At 43.1% G+C, this 22,113-nt stretch overlaps 1 protein-coding gene across 2 annotated transcripts in view; it reads right to left on the bottom strand.

Moving 5' to 3' along the window:
* Window positions 1–22,113, bottom strand: part of elgi (E3 ubiquitin-protein ligase NRDP1 elgi) — a 51,935-nt gene that overhangs the window by 26,037 nt on the left and 3,785 nt on the right. For both annotated transcript variants that reach the window (XM_037426833.2, XM_075876268.1), the window contains exons 3-4: window positions 12,079–12,378; window positions 9,854–9,964 (exon numbers count right to left, since the gene is read on the bottom strand). In XM_037426833.2, the coding sequence (XP_037282730.1) occupies window positions 9,854–9,964; window positions 12,079–12,378 (411 nt within the window). The remainder of the gene's footprint in view (window positions 1–9,853; window positions 9,965–12,078; window positions 12,379–22,113) is intronic.

Genomic DNA, 22,113 nt, shown 5'->3' with positions numbered 1-22,113 from the left:
ACGGGGCGACCGTGAGTACAGAGTGGCAGTTAGAATAGTGGTGAACTGTGCCGTCTGCGGAGATGTCAGCGCCGGATGGAGCTCGCCGAGAGCAGGGGGGAATGCGAAGTGCAACCCTTTCGAAGTAAATGTGCTTGCGGCTCGTGTAGTTATCAGCACAGGCAATGGGCAGACAGTGCTAAACGACATTTTTTCGGCCCTGAATGTCTCGTCGTGGAATGCACAACAAAACGTACCAAGACTACGTGAAAACCAAGATGAACCCTGCCGCGATGAACGCATCCGTAGGTATTATGAGCGAGTGCACAACAGCTGTGAAGGCCATCTATACTGAACTTAATTTCGGGAACCCCGGCAATATCGCAGTTTGCTTCGACGGGACTTGGCTCACTCGTGGCCAGTTGTCAAACATTTGTGTGGGAATTGTAATAAAACTGTTTTCGGGCTATGTGTTGGACTTCAAAGTTCTCTTGAACTTCTGTTTGGGTTGCGAGATTGGCCCCAAGAACGATGACCCTCGATACAGTGAGTGGTGAGCTCGGCATAAATGCCGAAAAATCTCTTCGAGCAAGCCTGGCCAGATGGAGGTGGAGGCTGCCTAAATTCTGTTTCGCCGGTCCCTCGAAGAGCATGGATTCTGTTACACAACAATGTTGTGCGATGGCGATAGCCGCGCTTTCAACAGCCTTCACGAGCAGCTCAAAAAGCATGGATTCCACTACACAACGATGTTGTGCGATGGCGATAGCCACGCTTTTAACAGCCTTCGGGAGGAACAAGTGTATGGATTCGTGGCTATCCAAAAGGAGGATTGCGTAAATCATATACATAAAAGGATGGGTGCTGCACTGAGACACCTCCTGCAGAAGAGCAAGGGGGAAGGTCGGCCAAACCTCGGTGGCAAAGGAAAGCTCACTGCTGAGCTTCCAACGAAGCTTACAAATTATTATGGTTGGGCACTTAAGGCACACCGGGGAAACATCGATGAGATGAAGAATGCTGCCCTTGCCACTCACTATCATGTGACTTCTACTGATGCAAAGCCACAACATTCACGGTGCCCAAAGAGAGAAGACTCATGGTGTGCACACAACAAGGCAGTGGCAAGGCAGCAGGCTCCTCGTAAGCATCGGTACAAACTCCCGGGACATGTTGCTGAAGCGCTCCTTCCAGTGTACACTCGCCTCTCAGATCGAAAGCTGTTGGAGCGCTGCCAAAGAGGCAAAACTCAAAACTCAAATGAGAGCCTTTATTCAGTGATCTGGTCACTTGTACCGAAAACCAAGCACGCCTCACTATTCACAGTCAAAACTGCTGTTGCGGAAGCGGTTGCTCGGTTCAATGCTGGAAAGAAACGTGCTTCTGAGGCCATTTTAAAGGAGCTGCATTTGAACCAAGGCAACACAGATGTTGAAAGATGTCTGGAAAAGGACCAGCAGCGGCTAGCGGCATGCGACAAAAAGCATACCAGAGCAGAAGACTTCAAGAATGCCATGAAGAAGAGGCGTGTGAAAAAGAGCGATAGTGATTATGTGCCTGGTGGCTTCTAGAGCAAAAAGGACTCCTATCTGTTGCTTTTTTGGCAAGAATTAAACCTATATCAAGTCTTCAAACTTCTTTTTGCATTTTGTTAAAATCAGTTTTTTGCCTATGTGCTATACTGTTGCCCACAGTATCTTTTGATCTAGTGATCAGATTTCAACAATTCTTGTTCTAATTGACAGCTTATGAGTTCCTATACACAATAAGACTACTGAAATTTATATTTAGTCAAGAGAAAAATTTTTATGTGCTGATAAATCTCATGAAGATTCTCATGTTCCCAACCATTACAATACATATGGCAATAAATTTTATAAAAATAGAGCTTTAATTAGAGTGATAGTATAGGTGTAATCCTTGATTATTCAGGTTATGTCCACATAAAGTGTTCTAGGATATTCAATGATTAAATTGCAGAATATTTGGGCAATCCAGCTATTCATTATTTATTCAATATCTCTAAAACTACTTGAGATGAAAGAAAATGAATTGCATATATTTTCATAGCAGGTTAAAATATCGTTGCCTGAAAATTCCATTTCAATATGATAATAAACAAAAATTTTATTAGAACACCGAAGTCTTGGTGAGTAACACAAATTTTCCTATTAATATGAACAAAATCTGCTTTCCCGAAAAGGTGAAGCAGTTAACGTGAAAGCATTATCATCCTGATCATCAGCCTGACTACGTCTACTGCAGGACAAAAGCCTCTCGCATGTTCCGCCAGTCAACTCTGTCCTGTGCTTGCTGCTGCCACTTTATACCCGCAAACTTCCCAATCTCCTCTGCTCATATAACTTTTTGTCTCCCTTTAACGTGCTTGCCTTTTAAAGTCAGTTACCCATAATGACCAGCAGTTATCCTGCCTACATGTTACGTGCCCGGCCCATGTCCATTTCTTCTTGATGTCGACTATGATATCCTTAACCCTGGTTTGTTCCCCGATTCACTCTGCTCTCTGTCTCTTTAGGTTACACCCACCATTTCCTTTCCATCGCTCGCTGCATCGCCCTCAATTCAAGCTGAACCATCTTTGTAAGCTAGGTTTCTGCTACGTATCTAGCAGTAAATGTGATAGCAGCATGCCTTAATGCTATTTATTTGCAAATACTGCTGTCTCGGTTTTCCAGACATAGCAGGTGTAAATACAGATGTTCAGCACCTTGAAAACTGAGAAGTTCAGCACCTTGAATATAATTTAACAAAAAAACATCTTCACACTATTTTTTTTTCCAATTTCTCAGCACCGAGTCTGTGCAAATACCCATCAAGCTCCTTCCAAAAAAAGTGCACATTCTGCAGAAAATCAAACTAAACAAAAGAAAACAAAAATTGAATGGGCACAATATTTTGAAGATCAAATAACTAGGTGCGGTGTGCAGAAGATGCAACGAAGGATATGGTTGCCGGAACGCTCGAACCAGTGTGAACTATCTTGTTTAAGCAGGAGGATGACACGGTTGTAAGTGTGCCAATGTTTGAGAATGGCTGCAGTGATAATAATGCCCATGCGAAGTAGGCAAGAAACGCTAGTCATAGCGACAAAATAAAAGCAGCATTGCTTTTTTTTTTTAAAGAAAACTCTTCCTAACGTAGTTATGTCATGTTTGTGGTGAGGCAACAAAACAACCAACGCATATTCAAGTTTGACCAACATAAATTCCTTTAATAGTAAATGTCAGCATTCTTTTGTCTAGTTGCTTAACGTGCATTGGAGAGACCATAATTTTCGAAGAGCTTGTTCCAGATTGTTTCGACGTGAGTGTGTCATTTTAAATTTGCTATGATAGTTGCACCAATGTGTTTAAACATCTACTAAAACACCTACAATAGACCGACACCGTCATTAGTATATGTATAATGAAGAGGCTGTTTCTTGTTTGAAAAGGTTGTGACCACAGTTTCGTTGAAGTTTACCATGTTTTACTTTCATTACAAAACGACTAAACACTATTCAGAGCATTCTGACCTTAAGTATTAGACGTGATTCTACAGATAATGCAGTCATCTGTTTACATTTTAAGTTGAATTTGAGTATTGCCGACAACTTTTTTTCGTTCATTTATATAAATAACAAACAAAACCGCATCAAGCACCGAGTCTGAAGGCACCCTACTGATGTATTAAGTACATCAGTTGACTTCGTGTGGTTAAACAGAACAAATTTTGAGCGCAAGAGCAAGTAATCTGCTATCCAATCAACCAGCTTGTTATTGCCATAAAAAATTGTTAAAAATCTAAAAATTTTGCCAGGCGAACAAAGTCAAAGACCTTCGAATATTCAATAAATATGACATCAACCTGTTTTTTGTCATTAAGGAAAGAAGCAATGTCGTGCGTAAATTGAAGCAACTGTATAACAGTAGCATAGCCAGCACAAAACCCATGCTGTGATCGTGAAAGTATATTGTGTACATTTAGTGTATTCTACAATGTATTTGTTAATGATATTCTTCTAAAGTTTAGAGCTGGTAGCAAGCAAAAATACCAATAATTTCATATTACACGCTTGTTTATGGACTTAAATATGGATGTTTGCCGATTTAGATAAGAGGAGAAGAAAGGCCCATGCATAAAGCTGGTATCTTTTTCACCCTGTGGTGTACACGTATCCCGAAGGAGTACGGCCACTAGCGTGGGTCCGGTCTTAGCGAGCCGCAGGGCACACGTTAACCATTGCCGTCGCGAGAACACGATACTGCTCAAAGTCGCAACACTTTATTGTGGCAACACCAAACGCAGTACAGCCCGTTGCAAAAGGCGCGGCGGGAAAGCAAGTCGGCTTATCCACGCCACGGGCACAAAGTACTACACAGGGTGCCACAAGCACGTCTCCGCGGTAAAGGTGATCCACGGAGACACCGGGACCAAGGCCCGGTTGCTCGAGCGAGGGCAAAAGCGCTCGTGTTGGCTTCGAAGGGAGACGGGTCGGCGTAGCTAGGCCACGCACTAGGACACCGTACCACCCCCCGGCTGTGCGTACGCAGCGGGGCAACAAAAGGTGAGCGTTCGCCTCGGGCGCGAGGCGCCGTCAGCGAAGTCCGACGAGCCCCGAGTGACGGGAGTCGACGGACGGAAAAGATAGCGTGGCTCACCGTTTGCTGTCCCGGAGAGTATCTGACAGCTCCCGACGCAGCGCGCGAGAACCTCTCGGGAGTCCCCGCGCGCGGCGCCACAGTCAACATCCGCTACCGGGTGAGGGAGTTAAACGTCATTCCGCTCTCTCAGCGCAGCAGACAGCAAAGGAGGGCAGACATGTCGGGACATGAGAACGGCAGAAAAGGCGGCAAAGCCCGCGCAAAGGCAGCGGGCTAGCCTCAATTCCCACAACCCATAGCCGATACGTGGAGAAAGAGGCAGTTTTATCAGCAAAGAAAGCAACAAAAAGCATTCCTCCTTTTGCATTCTCCTTACGTTCTGTTCCCCAACAGGAGTTAGTGGAGAAAGGAAGAACACAAGAGCTTGGATAGAGGGGAAAATGCAAGGGAAGGGGGGCAAAAATAAAAGCCAAATGAAAGTAGAAACAGGAAGAAAGATTGTCTGTTCATATAAATCACATGAAACCGAAACCACATTTGCGGCATCAGAACTCCCGTCAGAGGAGTCAGATGCATTGTTATCGCTGTCACACAATGGCGCCTGAGAACATGTTGTGGTCAGTGTGCGTCGTATCTGTTCCCAGTAAAATACAGCCAACTGTGATGCACTATTTTTGATTATGAAAGTGCCCGACGAAGGAAGCTTATTTTTGCACACAAAATATAGCTGCATCGTGTCTTTCCTGCGTGCCAGAGGCTTGTGATCGTGAGTAGTGTAAACGGAGATCTTCAGCTGGACGTCGTTCAGGAAAAGTTACTGTGGCTGAAAATTAAACATTCGAACCTCAAAGAAAAGCTTGCCGACTTTCATAAGTAACTTTGCATATATTAGCTTTGTAGAGGTAATCGTATCCAATGGAGGCATATCCCAGAATGATAGCAAAGCCAGTGAAACAGCCCTTCGGAAGGTGAACAGCAAGAAGAATAAATTTCCCATTTTTTGAAAGAAAACAGTGCTTGCCTCTCCCTTTTTATCTTTTTGTAATTGTGAAAATAGAGTCATGCTAAAGTTTTGTTGTTTAAATGTGGCAACAATTCACACATAGGCATAGTTATTATGAACTAGAAAAATTGAATACTCATTAGATTAGTGTAAATAGTCTACTCGAAAGTATGTTTTGTCAAGCTAAGACAAATGAACGTTTTGTCTTGTTCATTTTGTTGCCATTGTAAGTACACTTCATTCAGTGTTTTGAAGCAACATATGTGGGTGTACTTGGCATGTTACCATTTTGTTTTGGGGGGCACTTCTGATAAGACAAACTCCTGATAAGACAAACAAATGATCATGATCCCTTCAAGTTCGTCTTAAATGAAGTCTACTGTACTCTGCTCCTCTGAGCTCGGTATGAAGCGGAGTGGGGAGGAGAAATTCACAGAGCCAATCCGCACACACCGTACATTGAGCCGTCTGACAGCGATGGCGTGGGCAGCATAGGTGCCACGCTGCACGCAACTAACCAGGAGATGACCGAGTCCACGCGACCACTCTGTGTTTCAATGAAACTGTCAGTTGTCGCTTAATACAAGATCGCAGTAGAGAAGCGCACAAATGTATCGGAAAAAGCTGATAGTCCGTTCTGTCGCTGTTTCAGTCGCTCCGTACCCTGTAATAGTTTCGAAATGCGCCTTTGTGTCACCAATACGCGCTATAAAACGATCATGTTAGAGTGCCAGCCTAATTTCTTTTTTGCACTTTCGCAAAAAGGTAGAAAACACTTTCTGGTGGGTACTTTGGGCAACATATACAGAGGTACTATATTTGGCAAAGGCACACGTCAGTAGACGGATATTTGTACTTGTAAGCACGCACTGCCATTTGGTGTATGATCATGCCGGGTTCCCGGCTGGTACAAATTATCGAGATTTCACTGCATTACTCGCTAAGTCACAGTTATTCATGTTGGTTACACCACTTTAGGGGAGAAACCACAGCAATAACAGTGATAAGATAAGCACTAGCAAGCCCCATGAATGAACCGAATTACAACGTAATCGAACACTGGATATGGATGCGGGCGCGTCCTTTGCATAGCCAACGCTCAGTGTTGCTCTGTCAAGGATAATAATCGGCTAGCATTAATGACTTACACTTCGAATCGACAATTATCATAGAAATCGCCATATTATGCTCAGCATGGACCAGCAGGTCACACTTGTGCAGAATGGCGCAATTGGTGCTGAACTTCCACTCTTGTGTAGAAAACACCCACTCCGCTTCCAACTATGCACAGATGCAGCGAGTAGCCTGTTGGGCTAATGTAGTGATAACGAGCTTTGTACAAGCGATGTGCACATCGCGATGCTCTAGCGGTAATGGCAGCGGACGGATGCGCCTTTGGGCTGTCGCTTAACATAGGTGTGCAATATGGCTACAACAGCACAATGCTTGCTGCACCGTGAGCATGTTACCGTCAATACAACAAGATTTCTTGGTGCCTGTGACCTGAAGTGCTAATCTCCGCAACAGCAAGCTGCTGGCACTTCTGCAGACGGTGCGTGCTTAAACACTGTCCTGCTCCCGCATTATGAAGCAGCAGCAGTTGGCCACCCAGGGCGTTTAAGTAGCCGCTTATTAAAAATGTACAGTAGGCTTACATGGCGCTATACCACATGCATTCCCTAGTACATGGCTGCGGATGCTTCCTGTGTTAAGGCTTTTCGTCGATTGATAACTCATACTGGTGTGTTTGTCAACGGTCGCCACCATGGCTTTGTTTTTCTCTTTATGATTGCCCACAAAATCACTGCCGCCATCGCGCTGAAGGCGCAGTAGTTAATCGGCCAGTCTCCGTACTTCTCGAAATGACAGAAAACCGTTTGCGGCACATTGTGGCATCTGCAAGTTCAGGGCTAAATTTTTATGGCGCAAAATGTTATTGCGTACTGACCAGTAGGCATAAGATGAACTACTATGACTTAAAACGGTCTTTGAATGCATTAGTCGCTATGAAATTCAGTCGGGGATTCGTCGCTACTATGTTTTAACCGTTGGTAAATTTAAAGTGGGTGGGCACTAAGGTGGTATAAAGAGGGCAAAACTGTATCACAGTAATCAGCAGGAATGACATGAAAAAACAAATGCTTTGAGCTGACTAGACCACTGGTAATGAAATAGTTGGGATTTATGGGTGGTAATCTCTAGGATGAAGACAGCTACCTCACACCACAACCACACTGTGAAGGAAGTCATGAGACCCTCCTTGCTACAGCAAGAGTCTCACATGCTTTCGGGCATATTAGTTACAGCCAGATTTACCAATTCAGACAGCAAATGAAAGGTATGGTTGATTAAGTAGGCCTTAATACGAATACCACAGTATCACCATCTAGCGTGGCACAACTTGGACTGGCCTGTGTGTCATGAATCGGTAGCTCACATGATAGGTGGCGCTCGATACTCAATTCTGTTTCTGAAAGCCAGAGTGCATCCTATGGCACAATAATAGTACAGTTTGACAACAGTCTGTGGAAATGTAGCAGGATTTACATAGCTAGTTTCATGTTTTGGCCCAGTTGGTGCATTGGCAACCTCACTGAATGTCTTTTGTCCTGTCTTCCGTGCTGTTTGCCATGTTGATAAATAAACCACAAAGAATCTAATAAAGTCCTAAAGTCACGCAAAATTTATATATAAAGCCAGTTATGGTAATAAAAAGCGATTCTGCTTCACTAGTGGCAATACAAAAATCCAAGCGAAGCTTTGCAGAAAAGTGTTTGAAAAGCAGGGTTATTACAGTCGACCACCGCTACAACGAAGCTGAAGAGACCTGAAAAAAATTTCGTTGAAGCAAAAATTTCATTGTAGTGAAATCGAAAAAAAACATATAGCTGACCTGAGCTAGCAAAACAAAGGAACTTTTATTCCAGCAGTTCAGAATGTGTCGGCTTTTTCCTTTTTTTTTTCCCCAGAAGCATCACAACGCGATTTTCACCCATGCATAGTGACGCCATGATGAAAAGCACACTGAAACGACGGCCACAATGGCTTCCGTGAACGAACCTAACAGTTGCGCTAACGCCAGTAGCTTTCTGCTGTCAAAGGTGTCCGACAACGTCAAGATGGCGGCATGGTATCGTGGAGCGATGACTTCTGCTTTATTCTATGTTATTGTTATCACCCACTTGTTGCAGCTGGTTGCTTTTGTTGATAACACAGATGAACAGCCACTCTGACCAGTGACCGCACTGGCCACGTGCAAAAAGAACCAATAGCATTGGCATCGAAAAAGGCATTGTTCTGAATTGCAATTAGCAGCTACAGGTAGGAAACTATGAACTGAGAAACTGAGCTAGAGCTTCGGATTGTCTGCAAGCACAGAAGCAAGCCAGTGACAAAAGCAGGGCAGTCTCATCGCCATCACTATCGAGCAATGGTGGCCTCGTGCATAGTAAACAGTGGTGGTTTCTGGCGATGCGAACGCATGTTGGCATTGCTAGAAAGACCTTGTGTACACATTTTTATGTTCTGAAAATGCATCAGAATGTTCGAGCTTGTGTTTACTACATGGCATTAAATATCTGAGCCTGGAATTGCATCCTCAAACTTAAGTGGAGCGAAATGGCAGAAGAAAAAGTGTTCGCCGTGGCGAAAATGGTTATGCATTTACTCCGATGAACTGTTGACAGGGAACCGAGAATTTTTAGTTGTAGTGGAATTCTGCTGAAGTGCAGTTCATTGTAGCGGGGTCAGATTGTAGCAAAAAATAGCATCTCTCAACTGGCATTCTCACCTGTGCCACCCATTTCACTCTTCATCATTTGTTTCATTCCAAGAACACATGAAGCAAAAGAAATAAGGAAAAAAAACGATAAAAACCAAAGAAGAGAAAGCTACATTATCGAAAGGCTGTCACAAGCCTTATTTTACCTTTCCTAGGTTATTAAATTCACTGTACAGAATGTTCTCTCTGTATTTTCTGGAATCCAGAAGAATTCTATGAACATTCTATGGAAGCATTCTATGAAATTATGCCAAGTTTACTTCAGTATGAAAAATACCGACCAGCCACAAACTGTCTTTGGATGTCAGAGTTTCAAGGTATCATGGCTATAAAAGTCATCAAGCATAGGGGGTGGTTAGGAAATACGAGCTTATGGAGCTGAATAACTTAGTTTATATCTTAAAATGCGGCAAAGTCAATCGTATTAAATAAAACACACACATGCAGTGACACGCAAAGTTTACCATAAAAAAACGTTTCATCTACCTTGAGCATGCTGATCTCTCGCCCCTGTTCCCTGATCTCCAGTTGGAACTCATTGAGCCTTTGTTGCTGAAACTGCACCAGTGATCGAAGCTCCTTCACACAGTTGTGATCCTTTGGAGAAAGAACAACCCAGAGAAGTGAAATATTGCTTCCATTTTTAAGACTGCTGAACACAATAATGTCTTTTGTAAGAGTTTACTAAGTATCGCTACTTATGTTGAGGTACCATCATGAGCAAACGCCACATCATTTTTTCTGGTTTTGACTAGTACTATTTGGTGTCCCCCAACAGGGAAATCGCAGCTTCTACTTTAGCTGTTTGTACTTCAGGCTGTACCAACGAAAATTATTAACAAAGCTCGCTGATGTGTCATGGTTTCTCAGGATGGGTTGGCGTTGGTTCCTTTCGCCAGCGATGTTATCGCGTGCTACAAGATCAGTTCTCACCACCTGGCTATCATGATTCTGGGCTAGTTTGTAAGGACAAGAATGTTTAAATAGGATACAGTTCAATATAAATCATATACAATGATGAGAGCCCTATTTCGGAATAATATGAATTTTACAAAAAGTCACAGTAGCAATGCATTAGGAACAATACATTTATGTTTATGGGGCAATTAAATCTCCCTGGCTGTAAAGCTTGACATACTTCAGAACAACTGCAACATCCAAACATTCAAAAGAGCATATATCATTTTGCCCAATCATAAAACAGGCATCTGAAATGTCATCTTCCATGTGACCCCAGAGTAGAAAAGAAAAATCCTCATGAACAGTTGCCCAACCACATGGAGGTCAATGGTATTGACAGCGATAATACTAGAGGGAAGCTTTCACACTACACTAAGACCTTAATGGTATTGGACGAACAAAGTTGCAAAAAGCCACCAAAGTATCCTCCTGAGGAGGAAGAAAAAAATAACTTACCGGAAGAAAAACCGTGTGTTTGCCTTCCCTTTGCTGCTGTAAAACACTGTTTCACGATTTTCAAAGTGAGCCTGCTCTATTACATCGTCCTTAACCAAACCACATAAGAATATGAAAAACACCATATGGACTCCTCAGAAACAAGACTTCATAGTTTAACCTTTTATTGTTTGAAACTTTCACCCAATTTCCAGCCGTTCCAGTCCAAAACAATTTTTCCAGTCTCGGGAATCGTGAAAGAAACAACTGTGCAAGGAAAAGCTCATTACATGATTATTTTTGCAGTTCATTTTGTGCTCAAGTCTTTCAGCAATAGCTGGGCAATGTATGGCAGTGCTCATAGCACTCTTCTGGGTGCAATTCGGGCTTATTTGCACGGTTTCCAGAAGAACATGGTTTTGTGCTACCAGAGCAGCAGTCTACAAGGTCATCGTCATGTTCGTCCTTGGCTTTTATAAAATCACTTCCTCCATCCTGTGATGGAGGCATGTGGTTGTCTTCAGTAAAACTTGCAGCTGGGCAAGTTGGTTCATATTTCAAGATAAATTGGAGTGTGCCCGTCGCTACCTGATCTTTTTTGTGTCCTTGTCTTTATTTGCACACACCAGTTTACCTTAAAGTGGTTATCTTCCTCACTAAAATCTTCACTTTAGCTAAAAGCTTCCAAACTATTCCCATAGAAGACACTTAATGAAAGGCAGCCATGCACCACCAGAAGCAGCACGAAAACAGTCACTGAAGCCAAGGAAAGCCAACTGTCAGATGGATTTATTTGGTTGCTTGTAACAATAAAATGAGCCCCCCCCCCCTTCCTCCTCTAAAAAAAATCACCTTCTTTTGTTCATTCATAGCGAGGGCTTTTCTTGGCATAATTAATGCCTTACCTTTGCATAGGAAAGTTTGTTGGTGAGCTGCCACCTCATGCAAAGATCACGTAACACATGGCACCCTCTGGCAAGAAGTGTGTTCCACACTTTTGCCTTCATTACAAGTGGCACTGGCCGAGGCTCTCGGGGATTCCCAATAAAGCAAACAGGGAAGCACTTTCTACCGCAGCACAATGGGTAGAGTATTCAACACACTACTCAAAAGTCGTGGATTTGGGTCTCTGTGATGAAAGGGTGTTTTTTTTTTTCCTTCACTTTCATTTCATTCAATTTACGTTATTATTATAACACAACAGTTCAAAGAGTCCAATCACTGTACCCTACACTTTTCCTGGCCTAAACGTCTGTTTGACTCATTCAATACATTATTCAAATGATTCCCAGCGTTATAAGTGCAGTTCAACAAACCTTCAGTTCATCTTTTGGAACAACAAGGCCACAGCCCTGCTCGCATGGCACTAGTCGCCGAGGGTTGTGCTCACAAGTTTCTCGGTGTGATGTCAGACAGTCAAGCTTGACAATGGCACTACAGCCAAACTGGGCATTGTCACACGACATTTGGAGCCTGGACAACAAGTTTCGCAGAATGCGTGGCACGGGCTTAAGCTGTGCTGCAGTGATGGACTGCCGGTCAACAGGGCATGTCTGCTGTCTTGACAACCACTGACAGATGCAGCCTTGGCAGAAGGCATGCTCACATTGTGGTGCCTGCAGAGAATATGAATGTTGAGTGTAGGTCTGAAATTATTATAGTGAAGCTGCCACAAAAACATTCACAGTGAGGGTATCAGTTCATATAGGTGAGGAGAATTGAAAAGGTTTCATCTGAAATGGGCACAGCCTCCAGCACTGTGTGGTCAGCTGTTTCAGCAGAACAGGCAATGCAACGATATATGGGAATCGACTATATAAGCCTTTCACACGCATTTCACCGGACACTATAAAACCCACCACTGGCACTAGAGAAAAAGACGAAATGTATCTTTCTTCTACTTGGCATCATTTATCTGTCCAGCTGCACAATTCAGCAGTAGCAGACTGCTAGCCATTGGAAAGCCAGAGACTTTTACTGAGTCACTGTCACGACTAACACACTCCCTGCAACAGCAAAGATCAGCATTGCGCATAAACCCCTCAGACTGTATTCTATCAATAATCTGCACAATACGTTGACAAGACATGGCCATCAAGGTATCAGGCTTATGGAACAGTGACTGAAAATTGTAAGGCACCTCACAACACTATAGCAATGAGTGACAATAGGTTTTACTGCAGACGACACAGCTCATTCATGTGCAAGGTGAAAACAATGAGATGCCAGTTATTTCGCTAGTGTCAAGACATTAAAATTCTAGGTTTTTTTACCTGACACATTCAAAATATTCTTATTGCTTACAGTTAAGGAAACTTTAGGATTTATTGGTGCTGTCTTCAGTATTATCTCTTGGTACGAGATTTCTTGTGTTGCTTTTAAGCATGATTTGCCAAAATATGTCTCTAAAGCAACTTTATTTTTTTTACTAATACTCATTAGTGTGTTTAGAAAATTTGTAGAGGAAAAATTATAACATTACAATTTGACAATATAACCCAATAAATCCAACAGACAATTCAGATAAAGTAATCACAGGGAACATTATTTGTTGTTTTCAACCGTAGTGTACTAATTATGAAACATGCTGAAATTATTTAGCGTGGATGAAGCAGCACCCTTTCCGTTGGTAGGATCCAAGTTCACTTGGCTTAACGGTCCAATGAATTCATTTGGCCATGTCCAACAAAAAAACTTGCCCCTCAAGAAAAAAAAACTGCCTTCTTTCGTTCTTTGATAAAACAATGCAGTTTTCACTATGCAGAAAAAGGAATTTTGTAACTCATACACTTTATGAGCTAAATGATTGAGGATTTCCTCTATTATAGACAACTCTTGAGCTGACAGCTAGTACATTTCAGATAACTTTTTTGTTTTTCCTTCTATGTACTTCACTCAACATCAGGAATAGCTTATACAATGTTCAACCATTCCCCTGCCCCATTTTTTTCATTAAATTATTGGATAAAACAACCAAATAGTGCTTTACAGGAATCCCCCTAAAAATGAATAGCTTATGCAATGTTCAACCGTTCCCCTGCCCCCTTTTTTTCATTAAATTATTGGATAAAACAACCTAATAGTGCTTTACAGGAATCCCACTAAAAATAATTCATTTAGCTTTATATTGATATATGAAATTATCCATAGCAAAAAATATTTACTGCTACCTACAAAATATGAACAACTTTCCTGCAATGTCAAAAGAGCTAAGTACTATCTAAACATTTTTTATTATACTCATATTCTCCTTGTGACGATAGAGAATCCTTTCGACTCATGTTAAGCCACCTAATGTTGGCATAAGTGAATATGACAGCATTACAACAACAATATTACTAAAGCAAAAATCATTCAACCTATGACTTTGAAACTACTGGCTTTAAATTTAAAAAGAAGCAATGAGCAGAGGAGAGTAAATTGTCATTTTATAGAGAACCAGAGTACATGCGCCACTTTGTCTTTGAAAAAAAATATCGAGACGTGCACTGTACAGAAATGTTTGCATCATTTGAAGCATAATGCACCACAGTATTATGAGCTTGAAAGTTTAAATAGGACATCTTTTCTAGTCTTCCAGAACTTTAGCCAAAGCTTTGCGCTTTCACAATGTCACTGTCAATGACAAAGGCTAGTGCAACAGTTAGCTGCGCTACATCGGGGTCGTGTGCTGCCACTGTCAACAGACAACGCACAAGTCGGCTAAGCAGGGCTTGTACTGGCTTCAAAGGAGAAAATTCAAGGATATCACACGTTCTTCAAGGACTAAAAAAGGGCATATAAATGAGGATTTCATTTTCTAGTATAACAATGTTTTAAATTCCAACTAAATTTACTGCACTTATACAAAGAAATCACACATTCTTCAAGGACTAAAATATGGTATACAAATAAGGATTTCATTTTTTACCATAACAATGTTTCAAATTTCAACTAAATTTATTGCTCATATACAAGGATATCATACATTCTTCAAGAACATAAAAAATGGCATACATATAAGGATTTCGTTTTTTACTTTAACAATGTTTCAAAATCCAACTTAATTTATCGCACCTATACAAAGATATCACACGTTCTTCAAGGACTAAAAAACAGCATACAGACTAGGATTTCATTTTTTATGACAAAAATGTTTCAAATTCCAACTAAATTCATCGCACCTCTACATACACAGTTGAAACTCGATAAATTAAAACCATCATCACAATCTACTCAAATTACTCTATTAAATCGGGAAGTTTGTAAAGTAAATAAAGAGGTTTTTCCATATTTTGAACCCTAAAATTGTAACCTAGAGACACCCAATATCTAATAAAGCATAGTTTTCGCCGCTAACCCAAGCGTGCTTCTGAGAAAATTCCAACAACAATAATATCACCGATTTTATGTGAGATGGCAGCATAAGATACAGTAATGGAGGAACTCACTGGAAGAGTTGGTGGGGGGAGGTCAAGGCATCCGCTTTGTAATTCACGTCTATAATTTATAAACATTGAAACAGTGTATGAATGACAACCTTTTGGAATATCTGTGAGAACACGTGAGTACACACGTGAAACCAGGTAAGGCTGATAGAAATGCCAAAGATGACTAGATAGGACCTTATGTTGGCAAAAGAAAGTGGAACTCACTCAGATTCACTCAAGGTATATAATTTGCGCTTTGGACTCACTCGCACTCAGACTCACCAAAATTTTCCTGAGCCAAACTCACATGCACACGCACTCACGAAAATTTTTTTTCAACCGGACTCACTCGCACTCAGATTCACGAAAATATTACTCACCCGAACTCACTCAGACTCCGACTCCCAGCTCGATCTGAGTGAATCCGAGTGAGCCGACTCGTGACCAACCTATGCTCACGTGACACAAAACTTGTCGCATGAACAAGGTAGCCCTCTTTATGTCAGTGAAGTTGACCCGCGGCAGCAGTTAAACATCACGGTGGAGTTCAGGGTCTTGAAGTTCGATTGGGTCCAAGCCACTGCACAGATGCACTTTCTCCAGGTAGCACAGGTACACCAATAAAACAGAGAAAAACAGATAGCTCTACAGTGTCACCGGAGCTACCGCAAGCGCATTGAACCAGGATGCTGCCAAGATGGCTGCATCCTGGAACGACACTAGCACACCTTGTGGATAACGTCAAGTGAATACTTTCTATAAGCAGAGTGCACTATTTTTCGTGACTGCCAAACGGGATTTACAAGTATAAATACTATCCCGATTGTGAAACGGACACTATATATAATCTGTCACTATTCAAGGTCTTTTCGTTTCCACCAGGATATAATTACATGTTCTGGCCAGGTGTAGGTCCTTTAACATCTACGATGCCCATTAAAGGACCCCGAGTGATCAAAACTGATATGCAATCCTCTACATCCAAATTTTAAGTGATTCTGGCACTTCATTCTCAACCTTCTTTTTTTCTGTACTTGTACGGCCGAACAGATGGCCAGAGATAATTTATTGCTTATGTGCCACTGGTACCTTGGCTGCCAAAAAAGTGGTAGCAGCATTAAAAAAGTAAAGCGCTTAAAGTTGAGTGCGCACTTTTACAAATGTATGGTATAAGTAAACAGGGTCACGGCATGGGTCACGCGTTTGCCAAGTAAAGTTAGCTATGCATATAGTATCTCAACAACACCAAGTAAACTAGGATGTCTAGGGAGCCTTCATGTGCACGCGTCTTTGTTTTGGGGTGGTGTCAGCCTTTGATCCACCACTTGCCGCCGCCCTATGTTGCCAGTCCCAGTTTTCACGGCAACAAGCACCATGTTGCTTCTTGCGGTCACGCATTCCAGCTCTGCCACACTGCACCAGGTGCATGTTGGCGCAAAAAAAATGTGCTAGCGGCGATATGAGCTGCATTTGACTACACCGTTGACCTAGCTTCGGCTACGACAACATCCTCGCGCTAAGCGCACCTACAAGAACTTTGGAGTGTGATTGCCAGGGTACGGCATGCCACAATGCGAAACCATCTGGATACTGTCCCGCTTCCCGACTGGCTCTCCCCAATAGTAATGCTGGATTACACAAGTGAAGCAAGATTCCATGGAGCCGACTACTTCTCCCTGTGTTTGTGAGGCGAGTACCCATTTTATTACGAGTGGGTTGAGTATATCGCCACATATTTAGTGAAATGGCTGACTTAAACATGCAAAAGAAGCAGTTTGAGCAAAGTAAACACGATAACTTGCACAGTAAAGAAATTGACCAGGCTTCATTCGGCTACGCCGGGTTATGCGGGCGAAAGCTGGTTAACATTAGTATGCTTGTTTATCCTCGTAGTCGAACCGCAGTTCACCAATCGAATGATATGACTAGTCGAACGTATGGCCTTGCATGCATTCACTATCTGCGTTTCATTGGTTTCGGAAGCCGTCACCGTATTCGTACCGGAAAACGCCACGCCCGTAAACCACCAACAGACGCGCGCGTTCGCGTCTTCCTTTGCTGACACATGTTCACATTTTTGCACTTTCTTTTCGGTCGCTCAGGAGGGGCATTTGGAGAGGTAGACAGACGAGCCGACGAACCCGTTCCCTGTAGACTCTTGTAGTCTTGAACAGTTACAACACAACTATATGTTGTGCGGCTTTCCATGGAATATTCGTTCTGAATTCCCTTCAATGACATGCAGAACCACACTGAAACTCGCTCTACATTGGCAAAAAGTATTTAGCTTTAACAATATAGAATGCGACAGATTTACTGTTTGTCTATCTGTCTGTGTGGCGGTCCTGAACGGTGCAGTAAATGTGCACTAAGCAAGTCAGTTGTTGGCCCATAACTCAAATATGCCCCATGAGAGATTGCTGCTGCGTTGTTAGTTTTGTCGTCCTTTTGTTTCATAACCAGCCAAAAATATGATTTGATATCGTGAACTCAGTCTTTATTTAGTGCTTGCAGAGAAAATGTGTATGGACTCCGTATATGTGGTCGGCGCCGTGTATAACTTTTGGCCTTATTGCTTTATCGTAGGCCCACTGCGAGGACACAAGCTTCCAGCAAAGGAGGCAGGACAGTTTGAAGAAATTAAGGCCAGATGCTGTTTGGATGCTGCTTGCAATAAAATCTGACCTGGAAAAACTTGGTTTGTCCCTTGTTACTTCCCTTTGCTTTTCTTCTAGCCTAATATACAGGCTTGTGGGGGGAGGGGGAGGGTTGGTGTAATATGAGTGAGTACCCTACTATTTTCTGGCAATGCTTACAGCTTGTAAGGTTTTGAAGCAGTCCATTGTACAGATTCGTTTGCAAGATCCAAACTTGCTGTGGGAAATTATATTACGAACAAAAGTAATATTTAGGGTATGAGAAACAGGCTAGTGGAGTTATGCAGTTTACAAAGAACATCGCGAGCTACCCGGTTGTTTGAACTGCCTTCCCTGTCGTTATGGATGCTGTCACATAATACAGCATGGTCTCAAGCCTTGCACTAGAAGGCCTTTGAGGTTTGATTGATTGATTTGTGGGGTTTAACGTCCCAAAACCACCATATGATTATGAGAGACGCCGTAGTGGAGGGCTCCGGAAATTTCGACCACCTGGGGTTCTTTAACGTGCACCCAAATCTGAGTACATGGGCCTACACCATTTCTGCCTCCATCGGAAATGCAGCCGCCACAGCCGGGATTTGATCCCGCTACCTGCGGGTCAGCAGCCGAGTACCTTAGCCACTAGACCACCGTGGCGGGGCAAGGCCTTTGAGGTTTCTGCAGTGATAAGGTGAGTTTCAGCAATGCCACCCAGACATTGAAGTTTGTTCACAGTGAAATCGAGGTTCTCCCCTTCGCAAATATAAGACTCCTAAATATCCTCACTCCGCGGTGGGTCTACCAAATGGGAGAAACTAACTGTTTTAATGGTATTTCATACGAACTCGAGTCGTATGACGTTTTTTCTGTTCTACAAAACGACAGCTAACTTCAGAAAACAACCCTCCAGCTTTCAGAACTTGCTATATAAAAAAAACACCAACCCCTTCTCGTTGAAACCGACGCTGCCTTCAATGTAAATGAGCGACCGCTGAGAACTAACATGGCGGCCCGTCAAGTATGGTGGTCGTTTTAGCCCGCTGTAAGCAAACATGGTCGAAGTTGTCACCATGCTTAAACACGGAGACGCGCGCACATGAAGTATAGTGCCTAGAGTATACTGGCAAGTGTGCTCAGTGCGTGCTCTCGCGTGGCCGCCGCGCTGATGCCTTCCCACCGTCACTGCATAGTGGCGCTGCCACTCTCTAAGGTCCACCGCGCGTCGGCGGCTCCTGCGCTAGGAGAAGCGTAGCAGAGCACTTTCTGCAGCAAATCCAGTCTTCGTTGCTTTTAACACACTTGACAACAGACTTGACCAGACGCAAAAAGATCTTAGTGCTGAATAACTGCCCCAAGATAGTTGCAATGTAAGCTTGTTGATGAAGCATATGAAAGGATTTTTTTAGCGTGAGGCGAAATACTTAACAGGAAGGAATAAAGTGGCAGGACAGAGCACTCTGTCCTGTCACTCTATTCCTTTCTGTTTTGTAATTCACCTCACGTTAAAAAAATCCTTTCATATGCCCTAAGATAATCCTCTGCTGGTTCGGAATGACAGAACGACGAAGCGTTTCACACGCACGTACCTCAAATCGTCTGCTTGTTTTCGCGATTCCGTGCTTATGACGACCAAGGCCAAATACGAGGAGCCACTTTGAATGTACTATGGCTTACAAAAGCTGCTATTTCAAAATAATAAGTTAAGATTGACACATTAGATGCGAGAAATCGTGTCGTAAAACTGGCTCATGGCAATTTCGATTATGAACAATAAAACTCCCGATTTTTCACAGGTACACAAAACTGTTCGCAAGTTTTCCCGATTTAGGGTGTCTTCGCAGCTGCTGCCACTTGGTACATCTTACTGCTTAAAAACCGCGCCACACAGAACTGAAGAAGAGTGCCTGCTTCTTTCTTTTTTTTTCTTTGTCCCGCCGTGTTGTTTTCTTTCCAACGCAATAATTTTACTCGATCTAGTCAACTGCTATCCACACCGCTCGATCAATCATTGTGATATTTTATTTCGTTAGCGGCTTATCACACTCGGTATGATGCAGCATCATGCTAAGGGTACACTTTATGTGCCGGGGTAGTCTGATCATGCGGCTACTATAATTGTCAATCGCGAACAGATATTTTGCCCAGGACTGGTCAATGACAAGGCCCCCGTGGTGGCTGAAAGAATCCATCTCCCTGGTCTTCTTTTTCTTTCAGGCAGAAAATATATTTGAATTAAGTCTAATTTAAACCACTGCACGTACGTTTTGCAAATAAGTTCATCCCGGCAAAACAAATATATCTTTTCCTTGCGCAGGTGCTCATAGAGTCTCGAGCTGAGCATTCGCATCTAAAGGCACTCGACTATCCAGTTCACATCGTATGGCATGCCTTTCACAGATTGTCGTTGGGCAGCAAGAAAGCATATTTTCACAGCAAGTTACCGCTTTTGAGGGGGGTTGCTACTCTTTCTTGCACTGCTAATTTATTCAGTGCCTCATTCTGGACTTTCATGCCAGCCACTTGCTTCTGCACAGTGGCCAGTTTCACACAATATGATACACTGACAGATTGTTTAGAGCATGTTGTGCACTTTTTCCTGTGCAGTCTGTTTTGCACGAGCCTTCGTAGATATTTGCACTGCGCGCAGCTATCAACACTAAGCTGACACTTTTCAGAAAAATACAGTTCCCTGAAATATGCTGTAGCCAGTACTGAATCACGTGGGGCATAACAGCTCTGAACGTCAGCTCCAAATGTCCCCGTTATTTCAATAAATAGCGCAGCAACAATGTTGTTTTCTGCGTGATAACGCGTGTAGGCGATAGAGCCAGCTTGGCTTCGGTCAAAATAGTCCACGTCGCAGGAATTGAAAACTTGCAGAACAGGTGTTGAGCTTGAAGCACAGTAATATAAACAGAGCCCCGTGGCTGAGCACTCCGCTTGAAGCACGATGGACTGAACACTGCAATGCAGGTGTGTGCTTGATGACCCACTGCTGACATCTGTAACGGCACTGCGCTTGGCCGTTTAGTGATGGTACGGTCACAAATATTTCTGACTTTCTTTTCCTGTTCCTTTTTACGCAGAAGGTGTTTAGGGCAGCTGTCAAATACTGTTGGTAGTGCGTCAGGGTTCAGGCGCGGTATTTCCCTGGCGATCTCTTTGACAACGACGCCCACAGTAGCTTTAAAGGTTCTTTTAAGTAGATGTCCTCAAAATGCTTCTCATAAAACACACATGCCTGAGTCAGCCTGAGCCGCTCCCACTCAGCAAGTCACGTCTGACGACACAGGAAACACAGACAACTTCTCCGGGATTGTGCGATAGCCACTTCAGCACAAAGCACGTTTTCTGCTTGCCCTGATGCCTCTCCCGTTATATCATGTCTTTGCGGATCCAAAGGGCATAAAGAACAGGGTTAACACACTAAAAACAGTGCACACGTCAATAATACAGCTTCTGACAACACGAGGCACAAAGAACTTACAATGCCGCAGAAGCAACAAAGGCAACACGCATACAAACGGGCGGCACTGACTGCACCTTAGCAACAAGTGGCGCCGCTTGCCCACTAAAGTTGGAAGGCACCACCGGCCCAGCCATTTCCTCCCATTGTGAACTGCTCCGCTCAGCAACCAGCCAGTATATTCTAGGCGTTATAAACATTTTTTTCGTGGGCACCACCATTTGCTACCGGGCGGCCTTTTTCTGGTCTGGCAACCCATTTGGCATGCGGGAAGCTCGCTATTTGCATAGAAATTAAACGTGCGGCTGCGATTTTATTGTTCTTGTTTAGTTTTTACGTGGTGAATTTTGACTGAAGTGATGCAGGTTCTTTAAAAAATGAGTCTATGAGACGTTCTGACAAGGTTCAAATCGCTGAGGGTCAATAGTTTTATTACACAGCGCCGCGAATGAGTCCGCCTCTGTTGATGCAATATATTCACAGCACAATATGTGCAATATTCTGAGTTCTTTCTTTTCGAGACTGAGCAACAACACTTTGAGAGCATAGTGAATATCTTAATCTTGAGCTGTAATCATCATCATCATCAGCCTGACTACGTCCACTGCAGGACAAAGGCCTCTCCCATGTTCCGCCAGTTAACCCGGTCCTGTGCTTGCTGCTGCCAATTTATACCAGCAAACTTCTTAATCTCATCTGCCCACCTAACCTTCTGTCTCCCCCTAACCCGCTTCCCTTCTCTGGGAATCCAGTTAGTTACCCTTAATGACCATCGGTTATTCTGTCTACGCGGGGATCTACAGGGGATCAACTGCTACCATAGTGCTTCATAAAGAA

The sequence above is a fragment of the Rhipicephalus microplus genome, chromosome X, assembly GCF_043290135.1.
Source record: "Rhipicephalus microplus isolate Deutch F79 chromosome X, USDA_Rmic, whole genome shotgun sequence".
NCBI classification, from domain to species: Eukaryota; Metazoa; Arthropoda; class Arachnida; order Ixodida; family Ixodidae; genus Rhipicephalus; species Rhipicephalus microplus.
The sequence above is the reverse complement of the archived record's forward strand: the minus strand, read 5'-3'. Positions and strand labels throughout refer to the sequence as shown.